At 46.7% G+C, this 22,482-nt stretch overlaps 1 protein-coding gene across 1 annotated transcript in view; it reads right to left on the minus strand.

Annotated features, from left to right (window-relative positions):
- Positions 1–22,482, minus strand: part of CASP6 (caspase 6) — a 161,127-nt gene that overhangs the window by 54,845 nt on the left and 83,800 nt on the right. Inside the window, exon 6 of the mRNA XM_069630880.1 lies at positions 9,324–9,499. Within this exon, the coding sequence (XP_069486981.1) occupies positions 9,324–9,499 (176 nt within the window). The remainder of the gene's footprint in view (positions 1–9,323; positions 9,500–22,482) is intronic.

The raw sequence follows: 22,482 nt of genomic DNA on the forward strand, positions 1-22,482 counted from the left end.
CTTTGGAAAGTCAACCCTTGTTATGGAGAATTCTCAAATTCCCTTCACCTTAGAGACCTCCAGCAACTTTGCTGGATTTTGAGGACTCGATTTATTTTACCTGGAGAGAGTGTGAGCTTTTTTTCCCCACTCTCTCATGTATTTTGATGTGCGTTTTACCCTTGTGTTCTTTGATTATGGAGTTTTAGATAACTCCATAGGCATCGTATTTTCATCTTTTCATGTGTGTCACACAGCACCCTCAGTGCAGTGACACAGGGAAGCTTTTTAGGCTGTCCCAAGGTTTAAATACCTTCTCTGGGATAAACTACTGTTTCCCAGAAAATGTAAAGTTAAATTGACTTTAGTCTTTTTAAATTCCTAGACCCTACACACACTATCTTACCAGTGCCAGAGGGGTTACCTAGTATCCACTATGTCTAGAAACTCATGTAGCAGTCAAATGCTACCCTTTCCTATCAAAATGGCTGGTGGCAGTGGCTTTACAACGAACTACCATGATTTTTCCTGACCGCGAACACCGGTAGCTAAAAATCAAGAGAGCCATGTTTTTCAAGATGGCGCCTAAGCCTCCTTTGTTGGAACAGGTCCCGGTCTTCTTTTTTCGCCACTTCTTTTTGGTAAGGTCCTTCTAGAGTTTGTCTCTGCGTGCCAAACCAGGTTTGTTCCCTTTGTTTCTATGCCTTTGGCGGGCTTCAGGACTGAAGACCGCCTCTGGCGTCCGAGTGTCTGGGGTAGGCAGCAAGTGAGGGAGGTGCCCGAAACTCCCTGTTCTTAGTCTCCTAGGAGACCCGAATGCACTCTGGTGAGATTGGCTGGCTGACTGCCCGGCAAGGACAGCCACCCTGCTGGGTCAGTGACAGCTAGGCTGGAATGAATGGGAGAAAACTGTTTAAAAGGCGAGTCTCTTGGCTTGGAAGGCATAGTCAACCACTGGAACGAAAGAATCGAAGACGAGTGTAACGCTCACCTGGTATCCACGGGGATGTCACTCAGCCTGTTCTGACCTCTTACGACCTCGAACCCTTCCCTGGAGGCTATTCGACTGGAGACTGGGCCTGAAACACAGGATTGGTAGAGTTTAACTCCCTATTGTCTGTGTGCTTGAACCCCTTCTTCCCCGGGGTCCAACCCTTCCCTTTGATCAACAGCTCACTTTGTTTTCTTGGATAGTGTGCTCTCCGTCCTGCTTTCAGCGCAGAGGCGCGTTGATTGATGCAGGCTCGTTGCTGCCTAGTTACTTCACTGGCAAGAGTCCGACAGGTAAGTATAATGAGTCTTTTGAACAGTTCTCTAACTTAGTTCCTTTCCTTCCTTAGATGATGGCCGGCATCCGGGGATGGCAGCGTGCTGCTGAGATGAGTAGCGCTGAAGGTGAGTGAGAGCGCGATGGGCGATGCACCCCTTTCGTATTTGCATTGAACTGAGTTCTTTTTCTGTGTCTTTTAGGTGCCATGATGTTTTCAGCGTGAATGCCAGTTATGAAGAACGAATGCGGTGGGTAAGCGTGGTATGCAGCGCCTCTAGATGTTTCCACGCTAACCTGGAGTGTCTTTTCCCTCTTGCAGATGGATGAGAAGTTCCGGTGACAGAGTTCCCCCAGAGTGGCTGGGATTCAGGTAAGCGTTTGAAGCTCGTACAGTATTTAAAAATAAGCAAAGATTTGCAGAATGCTTACTAATGCCTTTTTTCTGTTCTTTTCCCTTTTCCTCAGGAAGCGGCGTGCCGGGATGGGAGTGACACCGCCGAAGATGCCCGCAGAACAGAAGGAGCGATGAATGATGGGCAGAAGCGCCGCAAGGTAAGGCTGTTCCTAATGGCGTTCTTGTTCTTGCAGGAGCTGAGCGCAGAAGAAAGATGCAGGCCTACTGGAGACCGATCCGAACAGTGAGTGTCACGCTGCAGGTGCAGAAAACGCAAAGCACGTTTCTCAGCCTGGGTGTGGCTTAAATAGTCTCTGGATATCCCAGGTGTCTCTGGGCTGAACCACACCCAAAAGACTAGACCGCACATGCAGTTCTGGGAACCGAAATATGTGGGGGCATCCATCTTGTCCCCAGCAATGCACTACAAGTCCAATCCCCAATGTTATCCTATGGGAGTGAGTGAGTCTGGTGCCACAAGCGCCAACTCTGACTCCAAGTGGGTCTTTGGAGGGATGGAGAGGCCCTTGAGGGCCATGTAGGTGATCGTGGCCTGGCTCCAGCCTGACATCTTCGAGGGCTGGGGACATGAGGGGCAGGAATCATGACAACGAGCTGGAAGAGGACGGCTGCTGCAACTACTGGACCATTGGTTTGCCCGGTGGAGCCCTGCTGCGGGTCCGAATCGCTACGTTCACCTTGACAGATAAGCCCTTCAAGGACGACTTCTTCCTTTGAGTTGGTACGACCAATCAACTCGTAAGCCAACTGAATACCATTCTCGGAGCTGGTTAGGATTAACCAGGGAGAAGGACACCAGCATGTGTGCTTGAAGACAGCTACCGGACTCGAAGAATTGCCAGTTTGCCAGCTTTGTGACCAGTCATAGTGCAGAAGTCCCCCAACCTCCTCCCTCTTGTTTCCACGACTGAGGCTGAGGAACAGCGAGATCTGCAGGAACAGAAGTCTTCAGCTCCATCTTTCTCTTCAATATAAGGTAGTGTGAAAACTGGACCGAGAGAACTTACCTCTCACCGCGAAAGTTTGTGGAACTTTGGCAACTTGCAGGCCTAGTCAGCTTGAGACCCAACATATGAACCTTTCTTCCATGAACTACTTCTAAGAACCGTGGCAAAGACTTTTCCGTTTTAATATCAGAACCGTTTTACCTATACAAGACTCTAGACCATTGACTTTGGCCTACCTATTGCATTGAATCAACTCCTCTGGTGAACTCTATTTGCACTGTTTTAAAGTAACTGTAATATTCGTTTTTATTAACTTATGCCTTTATGCTCCTACTTCAAACCCTCTGAATGCCATTTTGCTCCTCCTTCAAAGTAGCTTAAATGTTTCAGAATCGGTTAGTGTAAAAGTATTGTAGTATATTGTTGTGTGATATTGGTTGCCTCTTTTAGTGAATGTTTTCTAAATGACTGTGTAATAAATTAAGAAGTGTTTTACCAAGAAACACTGAGTTTAAGTGTCTATCTGAATACTTGTGATTGTAGACCTTTGTGTAACATCATTACAAGCTCACATTCCCTCTCGAGATAGGCCTGGCTGCTCAGCTCGCTACCAGAAACTGTGTGGTACATACTTATACCAAAGGTTGGTTTTGCTTACACCTGTAGTCCTAGTTATGTGTAGTGGTCCCAGCGAGTACTGGATACAAACTTTGCCTAACAACCCTTGTGCCATAAAAACAAAGAAACTGGTACTGCAAGGCCCATTTTTGTGCTGGAGAGCTGCAAATGCAGGGGGTGGGAGGGTTCTTGTTTCACAAGTCGAGGGTCTGTAGAGTCTCAAAACTGGTGACTGATGCAGCAATGTAGCCCTAGAGGAATCTGCTCAGCCTACAGGGTAGTTCCGGGCCATTTCCGAAGACAGGGTCCTCGAGCAGGGGTCGAGACTGGTTATTCCCACCAGTCCAGGGATCAAAGCACCAAAGAAGTACGGGCTGGATTGGCTCTAGAAATAGAACCTGCCCGTGCTGAGCTCCACTTTTATCTGAGTTGGATGAGTGTTCCGGTGTCGCAAGATCACAAGAGTGGGTTGGAGTTTAGCCTGGACCCCAATTTGGTAAGTAGGTAAAGTGGGTTTACTCCTGGTTATCTTGCTAAAGATTTTTGAAATGATTCTTTCTAACACAATAGTTGATGCGATACAAGTTCGCTTTTTTTTTGTTGATATTCTGAGCGTTTTTTCTCAATACAATGGTGAGGGTTTATGAAAACACTACTTTAGCATTTGTACGCTTGATTGGTCAGCCGACACGTGTTTCGACCCCGAGGGTCTTTCTCAAGGCATGTAAGCATTGCTATAAGCCCCAAGTGGGGTCCTGGTAACGTTGTAGTGGCTGTCCTTTGGGCAGTCTTGGCTCCTGTTGGGCCCTGTGCGCGAGTCGGATCTCGTCCTGTGCGGCTTCTGTGCAGCTCCAAAGAAGTAGGTCTTCGCTGGGGCGGTAGGTGAAGACAGTGATGGATGGCTGCAGATGCTCCTCTTCATAGGGGTCCCGATTCTAACGACAGTCTGTTAAATGGCTGCAAAAATCCGCCTTTTATCCAGGATGCATGCTGGAGCCGCCCCCAGGCCCACCAATGGTAAGGATCTGCATAAGTCAAACTGGCCGATGCTGTCCAATCATGCACAGCCTATGGCCACCACATCTGCCAAGCAACAGACCCACTTTGGCATGTCCCAGTCCCCACATCTGGCCACAAATAAACAGCTGTTTTGCCCAGGACAGCTGACGCTCTAAGAAAGAGCTTGGCATATATGGCAAATCCAGCCCCAAGAGCACAAGAAGAAGGCCAAAATACAAGATGGCCAAAGGACAAGCATACATCTCGTGGCACAGCCCTTTACAGCATATAGTGCATCTAAAAGGCATTAAGTGGTAAAATGCAAAAGTGCATACAAGAATTAAAAGAAACATGGCAGAAAAATATCCACTGCCACCAGCCCTTCTTTATTCTGTTTTCTTCTACTTTATACCCTACAGGTTCTCAAAGGGTTCTCTTGAAAGGATTATGTGGTCCCCTGCATTCATTTGGATCTTTCTTCCACTCACACGGATGTCACAGTACAGTTTATTTAATTTGCTCTTCATACGTTGTTCTGTTATAATCAATACTCTCCTTTACATCACTGTGGCTGGATGTTTCTTCTTTGACGTGGTCTACTTTTTCTTGTTTATTGGGCTGCCAAAACATACCTCTACTAAGTGGCTCATTTTCTGGCAAATCCAATAAGTCATTCTGGGAGGGCAAGGAGAGCATTTTTTGCTGCTGGCAATATGCGTTTGATTGCCACACCAGTAGAACCCCCTTGTGAGTTTTGCCATAACTGGATTGCGGGTTGTACTCACTACATGCCTTATGTTTCTCCTCTATTCGCTTTCTGCACGGTCCTCTTTCTCAGAGGCGTAGACAGGGTAGGGCCTGAGTGGGCACGGCCCACTCAAAACATGTAAATGCCCACTCAGCAGCACTGTGTGGGCATTTACAGATGTTAATATTACTTCGGTGGGCCCAACTACATTAGCTTCAGGCCCCACTTGTTAGACAATGCTGGCTACGCCTCTGCTCTTTCTGCAGACTGTACTGATTTTCCCTTCCTTTTGAGCAACACAGCTTCTTCAACACTCAGTGCCAAGAACACAATTCAAGTGTGGGGCTCTTGCCGTGTGTTAGGGAGATTTATCATTATTATGCTTCATCCCCTCTCCTAATGAGACCCCCAACACTTTTTGCTGGACTTCTGGATCTTTTACTTTCAATCCTGAATTAGTGGAGCTTTTTTTCCACTCATTCATTCTTTTAGGCTCCGTCTTTTGGAACTCTGTACTTTGCGTTTTACCTGTACTATGGGGGTTGTCTACTCCATAGCTCTTAAAAGGCATCTATATTCTTCTAATGCACCACACAACACCTTATGGGCAGTGTTCTTGGGGACCCTCAGGGTCCTCCTTTAAGATTCTATTTTAATATCCCCATGTAACTACAGTTCTTAGGGATAGAGAGATACATATTTTCTCACCAAAAACTTTATAGACAGAGATTGGAACACACCACCCTCAGTAGCAACTTGGGGCCGCCCTTCTTTTTTTTGCCATTACTAGCGTGGTTGTTCTTTGTAAGCCCTTCTACTATTCTGGGAGGGGGAGCTATGTGTGTGTGTTTTGCCTTTGGCCAAAACCCTTGGGTATCCTGCCGAGACTCCAGAGTGCCTGGGCAGGCAAGAAGTAGGGAAGGAGTTTTCCACCCCCCTGTCCTTTATCTGCCAGAGTGTCTGAATAGGTCCAGCTCCCACAGGGGGTATGGCTGTCCTGAGTGGAGAGCCAAACACCCCTTTCTGTAAAACGTTGAGAGTTTGAAGAGAAGTGTGTGCTGGAACTGCATAAAAGGTGAGGCTTCTGGAGTGCAAAGCAAGTCAACCACTGGAAGCTGAAGTAACCGAAGAAGAAAAAGACAATGACGGAAATAGAAGCCTGCATACCCTTTGCAACACCATGAAGCGACCACTGCTGTCCTGAGCCCGTTTTCTGTGCGACAGAGGAGCACCCCGAAGAGGATGACACCTTCCCTCTGGTTAGTGGGAACAATCAGTCCCAAGATGAACTTTGAAACAAGCCATCTCCCGAGGTCCTAGGCGTTTTCAGAGCTGCAGAACCCCAATACCAGGAGACCTGCTACCCATTTTGAGTGCATCGTCGTGGAAAGGCCAAATCCATCCAAATCTTTTCTGAACCCAAATCCGATCCAACTCGCCCAGACCCCCTCATCAGAGCCTCGGAGTGCAGGAAGCGAAGAAGATTGACCGGGCGATCCGTGTCCTTTGTTGGTGCTGCAGAATAAACGCCAACACCACAGAGTGATCCAAGACGTTGCTGAAAGTCATGTTACAGGTCCTCCTTCGAGACTGTTGCCAAGAAATCCCGCCCACTGTCCTGCCTTCAGTCATCAGACCAAATAATCCAGAGTTCGGGTCCAGAGCTGCAACATTGTGGAGCATCCAGCACAAACATTTTCTTCTAACCTAAGGTACTGTGGGGGGGGGGGGGGGGGGGGAGAGTAATTGCTTACCTGATTCCGTAAAGTCACACCAGAGCGTTGGCGTGCCACTGAGTGTCCAGGGCAACCCTCTCTTACCTCAGACCCAAGCCACTGCTTGTGTCCCTTCCTAGAGTCCATTTTAAGGTCTCCCTTGTTAGTTGATAATTTACTGCTTCAGTAACACTAGCGACTGGAAGAAATCCACAGGAACTCTTTGTAATTCACCGCTTGTCAAGACTTCAAGCCCTCTCCGAGCTGCCTTTAGCTAAGGTTGCATTTTGGGACTTAAAGGGCTTACTATGAGAAGAAACCCTCTCTAAAACCTTGAACCAAGCTCATGTTACACTAACTAACCATTTTCCTCCCTTCAAGCAACTTTACTATATGTGTTTGCAGGGTAAATGCATTACCATATAAACCGTAGAAAACAGCATGAGTGTGCAATTACCGATAATACGATAACCTTGTCTTTTCCCTTTCTAACGTTGCTACAAATGTAACCGTGAACTAACACAAAAGTGAAAGTGTCCTTTGGAGTGTATTATCAAGTATTCCTAAGTTTTTTTTAGTATAAATGTCTAAAGTATTTAAGTGATTCTAGTGTATAGATAATACATATATAATTTTATATAACTTATAGGTGGTGTAAGTGCTTCTTTGCTGTGCCTGTCTAACTAGATTCAGTGTACTTAACCACAGCTCACATCTTCCTCTTAAGATAAGCCTGACTGCTCTGCAACTCTACCAAAGTCCTGAGTTAGTACAGACTGAGACTAAGAGTTGGGGATCTACAAACCACTGGGATAGTTTACTAAAGTCTTACTGACAGTAGGACTTTAGGAAAACTCCCCTAACACTTTGCAGTAGCTTCCTCTGCATTTGTGCCCAATGATATCAAACTACCATAAAATCTCTAACCAGCATGTTTGGTGTGTCCCTGAATTTTCACTTACTTGCCGACTCACTTGCTGCATTCAGGAACTCGTCAACCAACTTACTGGGTACTGGTCTTCTACTGCAGTGAACTTGGATGGACCTCTTCTTTAGTCTCTTAAAGGTCTGACCATTCTTGTCGGACAGCTCAGAACCCCGAGTTTTTCTCTAGGGGTGGCATTTGAAAGATATACAGACACTCCTTTACAAGTGCCTTCATCAGTAGGGTGTCCTTTCTGGACTCTGGAAAGTCTTGCATTTCCAAAACATCTATGCAAACTTTGATGCTGCTTTTCTACTGTCATGTTAGCAGAAAGGAGATCCAGGAGGACATCATTTTATAAATCAGTATAAAAAAATATTTAAGATGATACAAAATTATTGATGAAAATAAATCATGAATGAATCAAAGAATGAAACTACATTCAGATGCAGGTGAAATCACAACTATAAAATGCAGATGACACCAATCATTCCCACAGAACAATTAGATAATATATCCTAAATCAATCATTCAACAACATTCTCCATTCTCCAACATTCTCCATTCACATTTATACAAATCACAAAATGACATTTCATAACACCACCAATTAATAGACAATATTCAAAAATGTATGTTTTTTGTCTTTTTGGATTGGATCTTATTAGCTATTTAATGGGACACGATCACATATCCAAAACTGTTTCAAGACCGACCGGTTTTGAAATATAGGTGTGTTTCACCACGTCTTTGTCAGGGGACCAATAGCACTAATATGCTGGGCAGTCACTCCATCAGAGACATAGAACGCAGTATTTCGTCCAATATTAACAACCTCACATATCTTATTTGGGAGGCATACTGCAGATACAGTTGTTGGAATTTGCGCTGAATGTTCTGGGGATCCAGCAATGTGATCACCCTTATCCTTGCAAGAGTCGTGGATTTCCTCCGTATATGCCCAGCAACACAGTGTTGCCAGAGTACTGCTGAGGCCCTGTTGTGGGCAAGATGGCTGGAGGCATTGCCATTGTGTGATGATGTATAAGACTTCTCTTTTTTTAAAGCTCTGCTCCCACACTCCTCCCGTTGACTTGACTGGTGGTGTCCTCACTGCTCATTGCTCTGATCATTCTAGTCACAGTTTTGTGAGTCAACAATGAGATAGGAAGGCAGTGAATGAGTTCAAAGCAGGATTTTATTCAATGGTTACATCTGCTTGCATTTCTGCTTATTCTGGCTGGAGCAATCTGTACCCTCACTCTGTGCATGCTAGAACCCCAAGTCTCATGCCCTACACATCCTTCTTTTGCTTTCCTTTGGCAGCCTCGCATGGGAGGACAGAAATATGCAGTGTGCTGTGTCAGCAGGAAGGAAAGGATGCTACAGCCTTGTTTGCAGCTTAACAATATACAAATGGGAAGAGGACAGGAAAATTAGCAGGTCACCTTTTTTATTTCTGGCTTGACAATTAGGTCAATGTAATGCTGTGGTCTAATGTTGTAACTTCATAGTAGCAAGTCAATAGGACTGTGGTGTTAAACAGGATGATTGGGAAAATAAGTTTATATAATGCCTTACTTAAGACACAGTCAGATAATACATTCGAAATGACACATGACTTTGTCCTCTTGAATGATATTTAATACCACACAGGTTGCAATCCTCCTAGCGCTGTCAATTGAAAGTAAGAAACGTATTGCTTACCTGAATTATAAATATTTTGGGTTTTCCCACCAAGCTCGGGCATTTGTCTCCTTTGAACACGTTCGTCAGAGACTGAATTTCAATCTTTGCGTCAAAAGCAAAAATATGGTCCTTTTCACCATGGCTTAGAAACACACACAGGAAGCAGTCGGCATCAGAATGGTCTGCTCTTGAGGCTATGGAGGAAAAACACATAGGTGAGAATTTATTTTGGCATATAGCCACATGGTTTTGGTATGCCATTGTGGTTAAGTAAAATAGCAGTTCCAGTTAAAAGTTCAGAGGCCTTTCACCACCTTAAACAGGGCGCACCAAAAATGAACAAATTACTTTTCTTGGTAATGTTCTTACTGATCAATATGAGCATCCAACATATTCCTTATCTTGCATTCTGGGTCAGGAAATCTATAAAACCACTACCAGTGGATATATAAATATACATGTCTGCACATATGATACCACCAAATATCAATTACACCCCATTTCCCATGCCTAACAGAAGTTAAAAGGAACTGTAGAACTACCACATAAAGAGACACCAGTGACATAACATCTAACAATTCATTTAGATAGACAGCAAGAATAAAGTCACTGCTGTGTGATTGACAACCTAGGCTGTGCATAAATGAGAGAAACCTGCTTAAAAGGTGAGGATTTTGGGAGTAGAGTCAGAATCGATCACTGGAAGAAACACCCGACGAAGACACCGTCAACAAAGCTTGCTGCATCCTCCTGGACCTTTGAACTGCGGGGTGAAGCCCTGCTGCTGTGCTGAAACTACTTTTTCTTATCGACAAGAGAAACTCCAGAAGGGACTACTTCTTCCCTTGGGTTAGTATTGAGTTATTAAGGAGGGAAAGGTTTATTCATTTATTTTTGTATTTGTAGAGCGCACTACAGCCCACAGGCATCGAGGCGCTACAAGGGAGAGAAAGCAGGCTTTATTCAGGGTTACAAGATAGCGGCCCAACAGAATATTTCTTAATACATATTTTTATGTTACATAATACATTTGAAGGACGTTGATCAGATGCGGACATAGATTCATAAAGTGTAAATAACGCCCTTTTAAACAAAGAGCCTAGTTTTAATGGCTTTCCGGAAGGCTGCGTGACAGTCAGTCATCCTAATCTGGGAAGGGAGGGTGTTCCAAAAGGTGGCGGCCATGGTTGGGAAGCTGGTACCGCCTGCACACACTCTGCGTGTGAGGGGAACAGTGATTTGATTGGAGTATGCTATTCTGGATGGTCTGGATGGCGTATGTCTGATGATTCTTTGTGCTAGGTAAGGGAGAGCCAGACCGTGGAGACATTTGTGTGTCAGGGCGAGGGTTTTGAAGACAATCCTTCCTTGATTGGGAGCCAGTGTGCCTGCCTTCTGACCCCTGAGCCCATGAGATGTCGTCTCTGCGTGAGACGCCTGTAGTGGCCCTCAGGGCATTGTTCTGAGCTAACTGAAGTTTGGCCAGATTCTTGCTTGAGGTCCCAACAAAGAGGTCATTGCAGTAATCCAGCCTCGACCCAATAATTGCCCTAGCAATTTTGAGGCAGTCCTGTTGGGAGAGGAATGGTCTGACTGCATTGGGCAATTTTGAGTGATATGCAGCGGAGGATGCGATAGCATTAACCTGCCGGTCCATGGTAAGGTTTGGTTCGAGATACACGCCCAATGTCTTGATGACTGGTGAAACATTGATGGGGATTGTCATTAATAGTGATGGAGCAGTATTGCTTGTCGAGTTTATCCAAGGTGGAGGGGAACCAATAAGTAGAAGTTCGGTTTTCTCACTGTTGAAACATTACCAGTTTTCTGCCATCCAGGATTGGATTGTTGCATAGATGGATTTGAGGGTGTTCATGTCCGTTGGATAGTCGCCCGAAAGGAGGATGAGCACCCGAGTGTCATCTGCATAGTTGGTGTACGAAATGCCCAGGGCGTCCGAACAGGGGGCCTTGTGAAGATTTTGTAGAGGGTGGGGGCTATGCATGAGCCCTGTGGGACTCCACATTTAATGGGAATAGGGGTGGCACAAGAGGATTCAGAGAAAACCTTAATTACTCTTTCATGTAGGAACAAGGTTATCCATGTACAGGCCTTAGGGGAGAAGTTGGCTGCTGAGGAAAGATGATGGCAAATGGTTTTGTGATCCACCAGATCGAAGGCAGCCGAGAGGTCTAAGAGAAGGAGGAGCACAGGTTTGCCTGCGTCTCCAAGGTCATCCATTTGATTTTTTAGGTCAAGTAGTGCTGTTTTAGTGCTGTGTCGTGGCTGAAAGCCGGACTGGCGTAGACCCAGATGGTGGTGGTCTTCAAGAAATTGTTGGACTTGCAGGTAGGCTGCTTTGTCCAGAATTTTTAACAGAAAAGGGACAGTGGTAATAAGCCTGTAGTTCCCTGGGGCCGAGGGGTCAAGGGAGTTTTTATTATTTTTAGAAGCGGATGAACCCACGTTTCCTTGAGTCTGGTTGGGACATGGCCAGACTGGAAGGAGGAATTGATTTAAAAAAAAATAATAATTTAAAAACATTTTTTATTGCATTTTCAACAAACAAAGCCAATACAAACCAAATACGCAGTGCAAATATCAATAGTACAATTTTCACATTGTTCATTACACAGTTTGTCACTGCTCCCCTTGTCCCACCCCCCCTTACGAGCCTGTTAATTCTATTCACTCTGTATCCGCACCGCGTGGTGGGGTTAGATTTTCAGTGGATTCTGTCAGATCTGGTATCGTTACAAACAGTTCCGCTACCAACAATTTCCATGCCATCAGGGTTCACACCTCTTCTTCTCCCCCTATGTTACTTGCCTCCTGCCATACCATAGTCTCCGCTTCCGCCCACTTCTGCAACTCATTCCACCACATCTCCACCGTGGCCTGTGACAAGCCTTCCACCCCATGGCAATCCTCCTTTTTGCAAGCACATATGCTAAATCCTTCAGTTTGTTGACATGCTTCAATTTCTGCGACCTGGGGAACCCCCTCCCCCCCCCCCCCCGAGTAAGCAGGCCCAGGCTGAGTCTATGACAATAGTGACCCCCTTTTCAACTAGTTTCCCCGCTACTTCGCTCCAAAAGCGCTCAATCACCGGGCAGGACCAGAACATATGTACCATATCAGCTTGTTCTTCATCACATTTGGGACATGCTTGTCTACCGGCATTTTCAAACCTCGATATCCTCAGGGGTGTCATGTAGGCCCTGTGCGTAACATATAATTGTATCTGTTTCAATCTAGCATTTCTTGACACCTTTTTATGGTACCCCAGGGCACGCTCCCACATCCCGTCCTCTATCGGGGCTCCCACCTCCGCTTCCCAGTCTAATCTCAGTTGCGTTAGTTCTTTCCCAACCTTGGACATCATCATTTCGTACAATCTGGAAATCTCATGCCCTCCCTCCGCTATATCATGTCTACGGTTACATCTGGCTCTTCCTCCAGTACTGTCTCAGGCCACGTTTTCTTAATTTCCTGCACCAATCTATGGTATGTTATATACTGACCCACATGTAACCCCACTTCCTCACCTAGCTCTTCGAAATGTATGATGGTCCCCTCCGGCCAGACATCTCCCATAGTTACCAACCCCACCGATTCCCAGTGGTTCCTAATTATCATTCGTAGCTGCTCATCCCCTCCTGCCAGCGCAACCAGCGGTATCTGCGGGGAGCACGGTACTGGGTTTTCCATCATCGGCATGCTCGGTGCCAGAACCTCCACCCAAGCACCATCATCTCAGGCCTTGCTTTCATTTCTGTCTTGGGCAGCCAAATCATCTCTTAAATAAAATAGGGCACAGTCTGCTCTAAACAACCTGGATTCAGGGGTCACTTCGTCTGAGAGCCATTTAGCGATGTACTGCAGTTGGCTCGCTACACAGTAGACCTCATAGTTAGGGAGCCTTATTCCTCCCTTTTCATAAAAGTTCTGCAACTTCCATAATGCCACCCTACACATGCCGTTCAGCCTGGTGAAAAACATCCTAGGTATGGGATGTTCCCAAAATAATGCAGAAGCCTGGGTAAGACCACCATCTTGAGCATTGCACTTCGCCCCATCATTGCTAGAGGTAGCTTCACCCAAAATGTCATACTCTTTTCAATTTTCGCTATGGCTATCTCAGTGTTATTCCTATGTTCTTTTTCCACCGTATGGTACACATCTATCCCAATGTACCGAAAAGTATCAACCGCCCAAGGAGCTTGCAGCAACGGCAACTGCCCGATAGGGATCCCCTTATAGCTACCTAGTGGGAAAATAGACTTTTGAGGGTTCACCGCTATGCCAGACAGCCCCGCATACCTTTCCATAACCTCCAGGATGTATTGGAGATTCTCCTCCGGGTACTTCAGGTACAGCAGCAAATCATCCGCATACAAGGAGATCAGATGTCGCTCCCCTCCCACCTCGATGCCTATAGTATCATATTGTTGTCTGAGGTATATAGCCAAAGGTTCTAAAGCTAATATGTATAACATTGGGGACCATGGGCACCCTAGTCTGGTACCTCTACCTAGTTGACATCTCTCAGAAATCATGGCTCGTTTTGACTCTGGCCAGCGGTTCACTATATAGCATCTTTGCCCATTTTATGTATCCAGGCCCCATCCCATAGCCCGCCAGGGCTGCCAGCAGCCATGGCCATTTGACAGAATCGAAGGCCTTCACCGCGTCTAGGGACACTATTGCCATTTCACCCTCATTCTTGCTCAACCATTCGACAACCCGATGGAGTCGCCTGTGATTATGAGTTATGTTCCTATTTGGAACATAGCCTGTCTGATCGGGGTGTATTAGTTTGCCAATGACCCTTGGCAGTCTGCTTGCCAAGACAGCTGCCAGTATCTTGCTGTCCTGATTCAGCATTGATAGTGGTCTGTAGGAGCCACAGCTATATCCAGGCTTGTTGGGTTTAGGAAGCGGTATTATGATTGCTTCTCTAAGTGACTCAGGCAGCCGTCCCATCTCAAACGCTAGCATATCTAACATCGGGGGGAGCACTTCTGCTTTATACACTTTATAAAACTCACTTGGAAACCCGTCCGCCCCTGGGGTCTTACTAGTAGGTAGCGGTCTCTCCACTTCTTCTAATTCCTCTAAGGTAATCGGTGCATCCAGCTCCTCTCTTTCTTCGGCACTTATTGTGGACAGACCTACGTCTCCCAGTGTTTCTTTTATTTCCTCATAACTGCTTCTCTCCACATCCCCGAATAGTTCCCTGTAGTAATTTGCAAACTCCTGATTAACTCCTTCCTGGGTGTCAGCTACACTGCCATCTTCTCTTGTTATTGTTCTAATGGTGGGTGTAGGGGTTTCGCTCTTGTATAACCATGCCAAAAGCCTTCCTGTTTTAGCTCCTCCCGCGTGCTGTCTCTCTATATATTTCTTATAATTAAGGTTACACAGCCTATCCCATTGCTCCGCACATATCTGTTGCAACTTAAGTATCAGCTCCATGTCTATTTCAGTATCATCATTCCCTCTGTGCTTTTTCCGGCTCCCTTTCTGCTTCATGTAGATCGGTCAGGATTCCTCCTTGCAGGCTTTTAGATTTTGCTATGGCTACGCCCCGCAACACCACCTTAAAAGCTTCCCATAGCGTGCTCGCTGAGTCCACGCTACCTGTTTTCACCTCGAAGTAGTTTATGATCCCCCCCTTATATCTTCTCTAAAAAGGGGATCTTTAAGCGCCTCTGCCCGGAGCCGCCATGTTGGGATCCTCGCTCTTGGGGGGCGGTATTGCCAGCCAACAACTAGAGGCGAGTGGTCTGACAAGACCCTCGCTTTATATTCTGCCTGCACCGTTTCCATCATTATTTCCGACATGGCAAAGACATAGTCCAGCCTCGTATGCAACTGTTGTGGGGCAGAATAGTGCGAGTACTGTCTTTCCTGGGGGTGCTTCATTCTCCACACATCCGCCAGACCAAAGTCCTTCAAAAAGTTCAATAAGGGAGACCAATTCGACAGAAATTCCCCATGTCGGCCCTGTAGAGAGTATGTAAGCCACTCCATAGCGACAACTGACCACAATCTCGCCACCCATTCATGTTCTCAAGGGGGGGGGGGGGGTCCTGTGACCTCCACGTACGTGCCAGTGCTGCTGCCATCATCATATTGACGTACAATATACGCTCTGACTTTCTAGGTATGACCAACAGGCTTCGGTGGAGGCCCAGCATCAAGAGACCACCATTGCCATTGAGCTTAACCTCTAGTACCCTTTCGATGGACTGGTGAACACTCCCCCAATAGGCGGCTAACTTCGAGCAATCCCACCAAATGTGAGCCCACGAGCCCTTCTCTCCACAGTTTCTCCAGCATAGCGGTGAGGCGGATGGCAGCATTTTATTAAGTCTGACTGGAGTTAAGTGCCATTGATAGATCAGCTTCATCCACATCTCCCGGGTCTGGAGAGATCTAGTCAATTTCTGTTTCCATAGCTCCTGCCATTCGTCTACGTCTAATACAACACCTGTGGCCTTTTCCCATTTCTCCAAATAAGCTCTGTGTGGAATGGCTTCCCCCATTTTAATAACGTTGTAGATAGATGCCACAAGGCCCTTATACCCCTCATGTGTAGCTAGTTATTTCTCTAACAGAGTCAAGGGTCGAGTGCCTGCCTGCTTCTGGACTGGATGGGACAGCCAATGCCTCAGCTGTATATATCCAAACCTATGAGATTCCTTCCGACCGAATTCCCTCTTACACTGTTGGAAGTCTTTCAACTTATCCCCCTCAAACATATCTCGAATCATCCGACATCCCCCTTTGTGCCAATCTCTGAATGCTAAAGTTTTGCAGCCTGGTGAGAATTGCAGGTTATCATAAAGTGGAGTGTAAGGGGAGGGGAAAGTAGTTGTATGTGCCTTCGCGACTGCTGCATCCCAAGCCCGTCCCACCGTCGTGGTGATTTGGCTCCTGTACATCAGAGGGGGTCGGTCTTCCTTTGGGAGCCAAAGTGCACCCTCTAGACATCCAGCTACTACCGCCCTGTTCATAGGTCTCCACGGCTTGTCCCGATCATCCTTCTGCCAATCCCGCAAAACTCTCATCTGTGCCGCTAAGTAAAACTCTAAAATCGGGCACTCCGATGCCCCCCCAACAGACAAGAGCCCTCATAATAGTTGTAGGCACCCTTGGTCTTTTGCGGTTCCACAGAAAGGGATTAATAAGAGCGTGCAAGGTTCTAAAGAAGGAGTCAGGGACTGCCACTGGAAGAGCTGTAAAGAAGTATAGTAGTCGCGGCAGCACCGCCATTTTAAGGATATTAATTCGCCCCAGCCACGAAATGTATAAGGGCCCCCAGTCAATCAGCTTGGACTTGATTCTCTCTAACAGCGGCAGATAGTTCGTCTACTGTTTTAGTAAGGTGGATCCCTAGATATCGAAGACCTCTGTTAGCCCACCTGAAGGGTTGGTCCCGTTTAAGACTTTGTTCTGTTGCTGGTAATAAATTCAGGCCTAGGATCTCCGACTTATTTGTGTTCACTTTCAATCCCGCTAACCGCCCGAACTTATCTACTGCCTGCTGTAACGCTGCAATAGAAGGGACAGGGTCTGTCAACGTGAGTAAAATATCATCCGCAAATGCGGCTACCTTATGGATTCGCCCACCAAATACCATGCCTTTTATATCCTCATCCTCATCCTCCCTTATCGCCCCCAAAAAAGGCTCTAGGTGGAGAGCATAAAGTAACGGGGACAGGGGGCAGCACTGCTTTGTGCCTCTTCCAATTTGCACTGAGGCCGATACCCGTCCATTGATCATTAAGCGGAGGGATGGGTTCGGATAGATCGCTTTGATTCGGGCTAAGAATTTAAGCCCAAACCCCATCCTGACCATGACAGCAAAGAGAAAGCTCCACTCTACTCGGTCGAAAGCCTTCTCCGAGTCAACTGCCAGAAGTAAGGCGGGAATCTTTTTAATCCGGGATTTTTCAATCAAGTGGATTACTCTCCTTATATTATCACTCGTCTGTCGCCCTTTTACAAAGCCCACTTGATCATTACATATCAATTGGGGCATGAGGGGATCTAATCGAGAAGCCAGGATCTTCGTATAGATCTTTGCGTCTGCATTTATGAGTGCAATCGGTCGATAGGATCCACAGTTCTCTGGGTCCTTACCCTGCTTATATAAAAGCATCACTTTGGCCTCATCCATGGAAGCCGGTAAAATACCACATCGACCAACATAATTGTAAAGTCTGGTTAAATGTGGGATTAGGACCTCCTTGTGGTTCTTAAAGAACTCGACCGTAAAACCATCAGGCCCTTGTTTCTTTTTAAATAGCTGTTGAGGCCCCTGACATTCCATGTGATTATCTTAAGGTCCCCCATAGCTTGTTATAGTCCCCCCCCCATCAGTGCAGTCCAGTTCTTGTTTCTATTCCTGTCTATATAGGCTTGTTCCCTGGTTCAACCTTCCCCTATCTACAAACACCTCAAACACCTCGATCCTCCCTCCCTAACTCCCTCCCTCCCACCACCCTTCCCTTCCCCAATTTACCCAACTTCCCATTCTCCCCCACCCCCCTCCCATCCCCAACATCACCCCCCTCAACTGTTGCCCAGCTCCATCCCTGGATCTCAGGCACTAGTGGCTAACCTGCTACAACTACTACTATTATTCGGGGGGGGAGGGGGCGGGCGGGGGGTAGGGAGCTTGCGTCCTGTCGCTCCTATTTGCTATAGCTCAAACGCACCTTGCTGTACATTTTGCGCATATATACATGCTACTATATTCAAGTCTTTTGAGTTCGACACAGTCAATTGTGTCCCCGCTAAATATCAACTTTGCCCAGTTGCGCTTTGGTATTCAGTAATATCACCGCTCCTGGGCCTGCCGCACCCTGCTGCTCACCGTGTCCGGGTGTTATATCAGACGGTTGCTTTGCCGGGCGCCCCGTTCGAAGCGAGCTCCTCAGTCCATGTGCACCGGCCCTCGCTCGAACTGCTGAAGCCTTTTGATCTTCCTCTTCAAAGCTTATAACACAATGTAGCACATCGCAGAATGTCATTTCAAGGATCAGATGATCCGCCGGGCACCACTTCAGATGCTGGCTTTATGAGCGCTGTTGTCAGTGGCTGCTCGTGCAACTGTATCTTTTTGAGCCTCCTCTACCAGGCTCACCTCACACTGCAGCATGTCGCGTGTTGTTATTTCACGGATTAAATGTTCCCCTCAGCTCCCCGTCTGAAGCAAGCCCTTCGTTCACTGCTGAGAGCCTGGCTCAGTGATTCCAGAGGTCTGGGGACCCGATTCCTTTGTTAGCTGCCATTTTGTGGGACTACGTGTTCCCCACGGCAAACACAGAAGAGATCATATCTTGGGCATTCTTGCCACAAAGTACTATTCCTTTGCTACTATGACAGGGAACACGTTCCAACACCTCCGCTCATGTTTCCAGGAACTTTTCAGTCCGTATAAGTGCTTAAATACGGATCGTCATCGGATCAATAGGAGCAGCCACTCCGGAGCACGTCCTACTCCATGGCTGGCTGGCCACGCCCCCGGAGGAATTGATGAAGGCAGTGATAAATGGAGTGAGGCAGGAGGCAGTCTTTGATGACCTGAGCCGGGCAAGTGTCGCTTTTACAGTTAGATGGCTTGATAGACTTGAGGAGAGCCGTGACTTCGGGTTCACTCATGTCTGTGAATTCGAACACCAGAGCTGCCTAGGAGGAGTGCCTGGGGCGGTGGAAGTCGGACTATAAACTAGTAGATTAGACCAGGCCATTTGGTGGGCTAGGATTTTAGTGTGCAAGGTGTCCCATTTATCAAACATAGCAGCTTGAATTTTTTTGCACCAAGTCTCGTCCTTCAAGAGGGTAGAAGGCAGGGGGGAGGGAGTCTCCAATTCTCTAAAGATGGCAAAGATTTTCTTTGTCCAAGATTTAGCTTTTTCAATTCTAGAGTTGAAGGAGGACGCTTTGGCCAGTATGATGGCAGTTTTGTATTCTTTAGATATAGTCCTAAAGGCTGCTTTGGAGGAGTCATTAGGGTTGCCTTTCCACATAGCAAGCGCTGCCCTTTTTTTGGTGCGAAATTCCAGGAGCTCCTGAGTGAACCAGGCATTGGAATGCTTCACTTTCTTGGCTTTTTTAAGGGTGAGCGGAGCGATGGCATCAACCGCTTGGGTGATGACGTTGTTGAATGCTGTGGCCAGGAGCTCCGGGTCACTAGGGAAGGGAGGGCTGGAGGGCCAGAACCAGGAGGTAAGGGGATAGATTCTCCTTGGTGAGCTTATGTGAGCTTCTCGAAAATGCAGCAGGTAGAGCGATAGTGGACTTAGTGGTTCCCTTGGATGTAGTGATGTCGTTTGGTGCAGAAATGGTCAGACCATGGAATGGGAGAGATTTCTGAGATGAGTATTGGGCAGTTGTGATGGGAAACCCAGTCAAGCATGTAACCTTTAAGGTGGGTTGGCTTGGAGATGGCTTGGGTAAACCCTAAGGTGGTCAGGGCTTTTTGCAAGGTGAGGGCGTTAATATCATTGGGATCATTAAGCCCTAAAATTGACATCAACCAGAAGCAGGACTTTGGATGATTTTTTTAGGTTAACGAGTGCGTGGATAATGGCCTCATGGAAGTCAGTAGACAGGCCTGGTGGGCGGTCCACAAGATGGAAGGCAATAGTCCAGTTTGGCGAGAGCTTCAGTTTAAGTGGGAGGTAATCTGAGTTCTGACCCAGCTCCCCTTGTACCCTTCTGCTGGCGAGTGTGTCTTTAGCGATGACAGCTACCCTGCCGCCTCTTTGATCAACCGTCAGAACAGACAGATACTCTATAAAAACAGTTTGATTCTCCCAAAGGGATGCAGGCAATTTTTTTCCCCCAGTATTAAAGTCTTTAACATTTAAAACCTGTAATAATACTGCTCAGGAAAGGAGCATCACAGCCAGCAAGGACTGATGTGCAAAAAGAAATCAAAGCAACTCAAGAGGAGTCATCTTCAAGAAGCACAAGCTGAAAGGCCAGTGCAAGTGAGTTGAGGTCAACTCAGAGTATGGTTAAATAGCACTCCCAAAGGTAGGAAGCACCCCCAAATGGCAAAAGGATAATATGCCCCATGTCCCTCAGTACCTTTGAACTGAAGAAGTTGTTCCAGCTGGATGCAATGCAGCAGACCCTTGTTCCTGGTCCTTGATTGTGGTGACGAAAGGGAGGATGTCTGGTGGGGCCCTGCGGCAGCACTCGAGAGAGCTACTCGGCAGCAATGGATTTCCATCGATTCAACGCCAAAGAACAACTCAGATTAAAAGTTTATTGATTTCCCTCGGTCCTGGATTCCGGTGAGGGGACTCTGGAGGCAGATTTCCTGTTTCTGTAGGGTCCTCTGGATGCCTACGAAGATTTGGCCGGATTCGCACAAAGACAATGCACTCACAGGTGGTCGAGCTACCATGGGTATTGGGATTCTGCAGGCTTGGAAAGTCGCAGCACGTCGGGGATTGCGCCAAAATAGTGTTTGTCTCGAGGCTAGTTGGTCCCACCAGGGAGGAATTTGTCCTTTCCCTGTTGATTCGAAAACGGGGTCAGCACAGCTGTAGAGCTTCCTGGACACTTTGCGGTCTAGATGGGTGCTGCTGCCGTCTTCTTTCATCTTCTGCTTTGGAAGTTGTCCTCCAGTGGCCGACGCTGCTCTTAGTCCTAAAGACCTCACTTTTTATGCAAGGTCCCATTCATTCACAGCACTAGGCTGTGGTTCACACAGCACGGTGGCTGTCCTGCAGGACAACCAGCGGGCCAATTGGCACAGTGAGGAGCAAGCTCTGTGCTTTTATTTCTACATGTGGAATTGATTTCCTGAGCGCTGCAGTGACGCTGAGCTGATCGACCTGTATCCATCCAACGTGCTGTGTGCTGCTAATCAAGCCTGGGAGCATCTGCCCCTCAGCTCACCACAGCTGACTGGCGTTTAGATTACAAAACAACTGTGCATGCGCGAAACCATGACCCAAGTCTCACAGTTAGCATAGTGAGCAAAGATAAGAAACATCAGTAAAGCAAAGATAAGGGCCATGTGGAAAGTTGGTGACACTGTACCTCAATCATAAGAAACCATTCGGAACTGTGAACGGAAAGCATGGAGCAAAAAGGTCCGACGAGGAATCAACAGCAGCGTCTCCAACTTTCCCTGCAGCCGCCGCAGTTAACAGAATGAAACAATGCAATGGCGGTTAAGTAATACACCAATGAGAGCATCTGTGCAACATACACTATTGCAATCTCAAGTGAATATTTCAAATCATGGATTACAGTGGATGAGAGAAGACGGTAAAATAGATGAGGTGATGGCTCACAATGAAACCACTAAATTATCTATGACTTGTCTTAAGAGCTGATGTGGGAGCGGGAGAGGGGCTGATTCCAATCCTGGAGGTAACCAATGTAGAAACACTACAAATAACCAAGCTGCTGCTACTTGAAGAGGACACAGAGGATAATAAGAATATCTCTGCCCCACCTGAAATTAAGGAGCAAACTGGTGACCCACAGATTTCTATGATTTCAACCAGAAGTGACAAAGAAAAACAAAACATTGAAGAAACATTAAAGACTGATGCTATCATCAAATGAATCAGGTCAAAACATGAGACCTATAAACAATGGTCCACAGGTTGCCTCATTGACCAATATCAGAGAGCAGAAGTTAAATCAATCCTGGAACCGCAATGCATCAAAAGGTGGTTACAGAACTAGTCCTTGAAGAGTCAACATTAAGAAAAGAGAAAGAAAAATGTTGCGGTTCCATCTCAGAGGGACGCTGGAAACCATTTAACCCTGCGTATAAGGAGATTGATACCCGAACACCGGATGATACATTAGTGGCAAAGAGGCTAGACGTACAGAAGAGATTCCAATCTGGTAGTGAGCAACCATGAAAGGTTGGATGAGTCACAGTGTGGCGAACAGATAAATGGTATTCAAAATGAAGAAATGTGCACGTTAATTGACAGACATAATGCTGAACAAGTAGCAAGACTTGAAATAAGGCTAAGCAAAGACGTGGCCTCTATGAGAGACTGCATTTGCGAACAGTCGCTCCGAAAATCATTCAGAACAGCCAAAGGTGATGACCACATGGCTTCTACCCCGGCTACAATAAACGTACAACAGATAAATGAACAAAAATCTAAATTCTGGGGAA

The sequence above is a fragment of the Ambystoma mexicanum genome, chromosome 6q, assembly GCF_040938575.1.
Source record: "Ambystoma mexicanum isolate Mex_15411 chromosome 6q, UKY_AmexF1_1, whole genome shotgun sequence".
NCBI lineage: Eukaryota > Metazoa > Chordata > Amphibia > Caudata > Ambystomatidae > Ambystoma > Ambystoma mexicanum.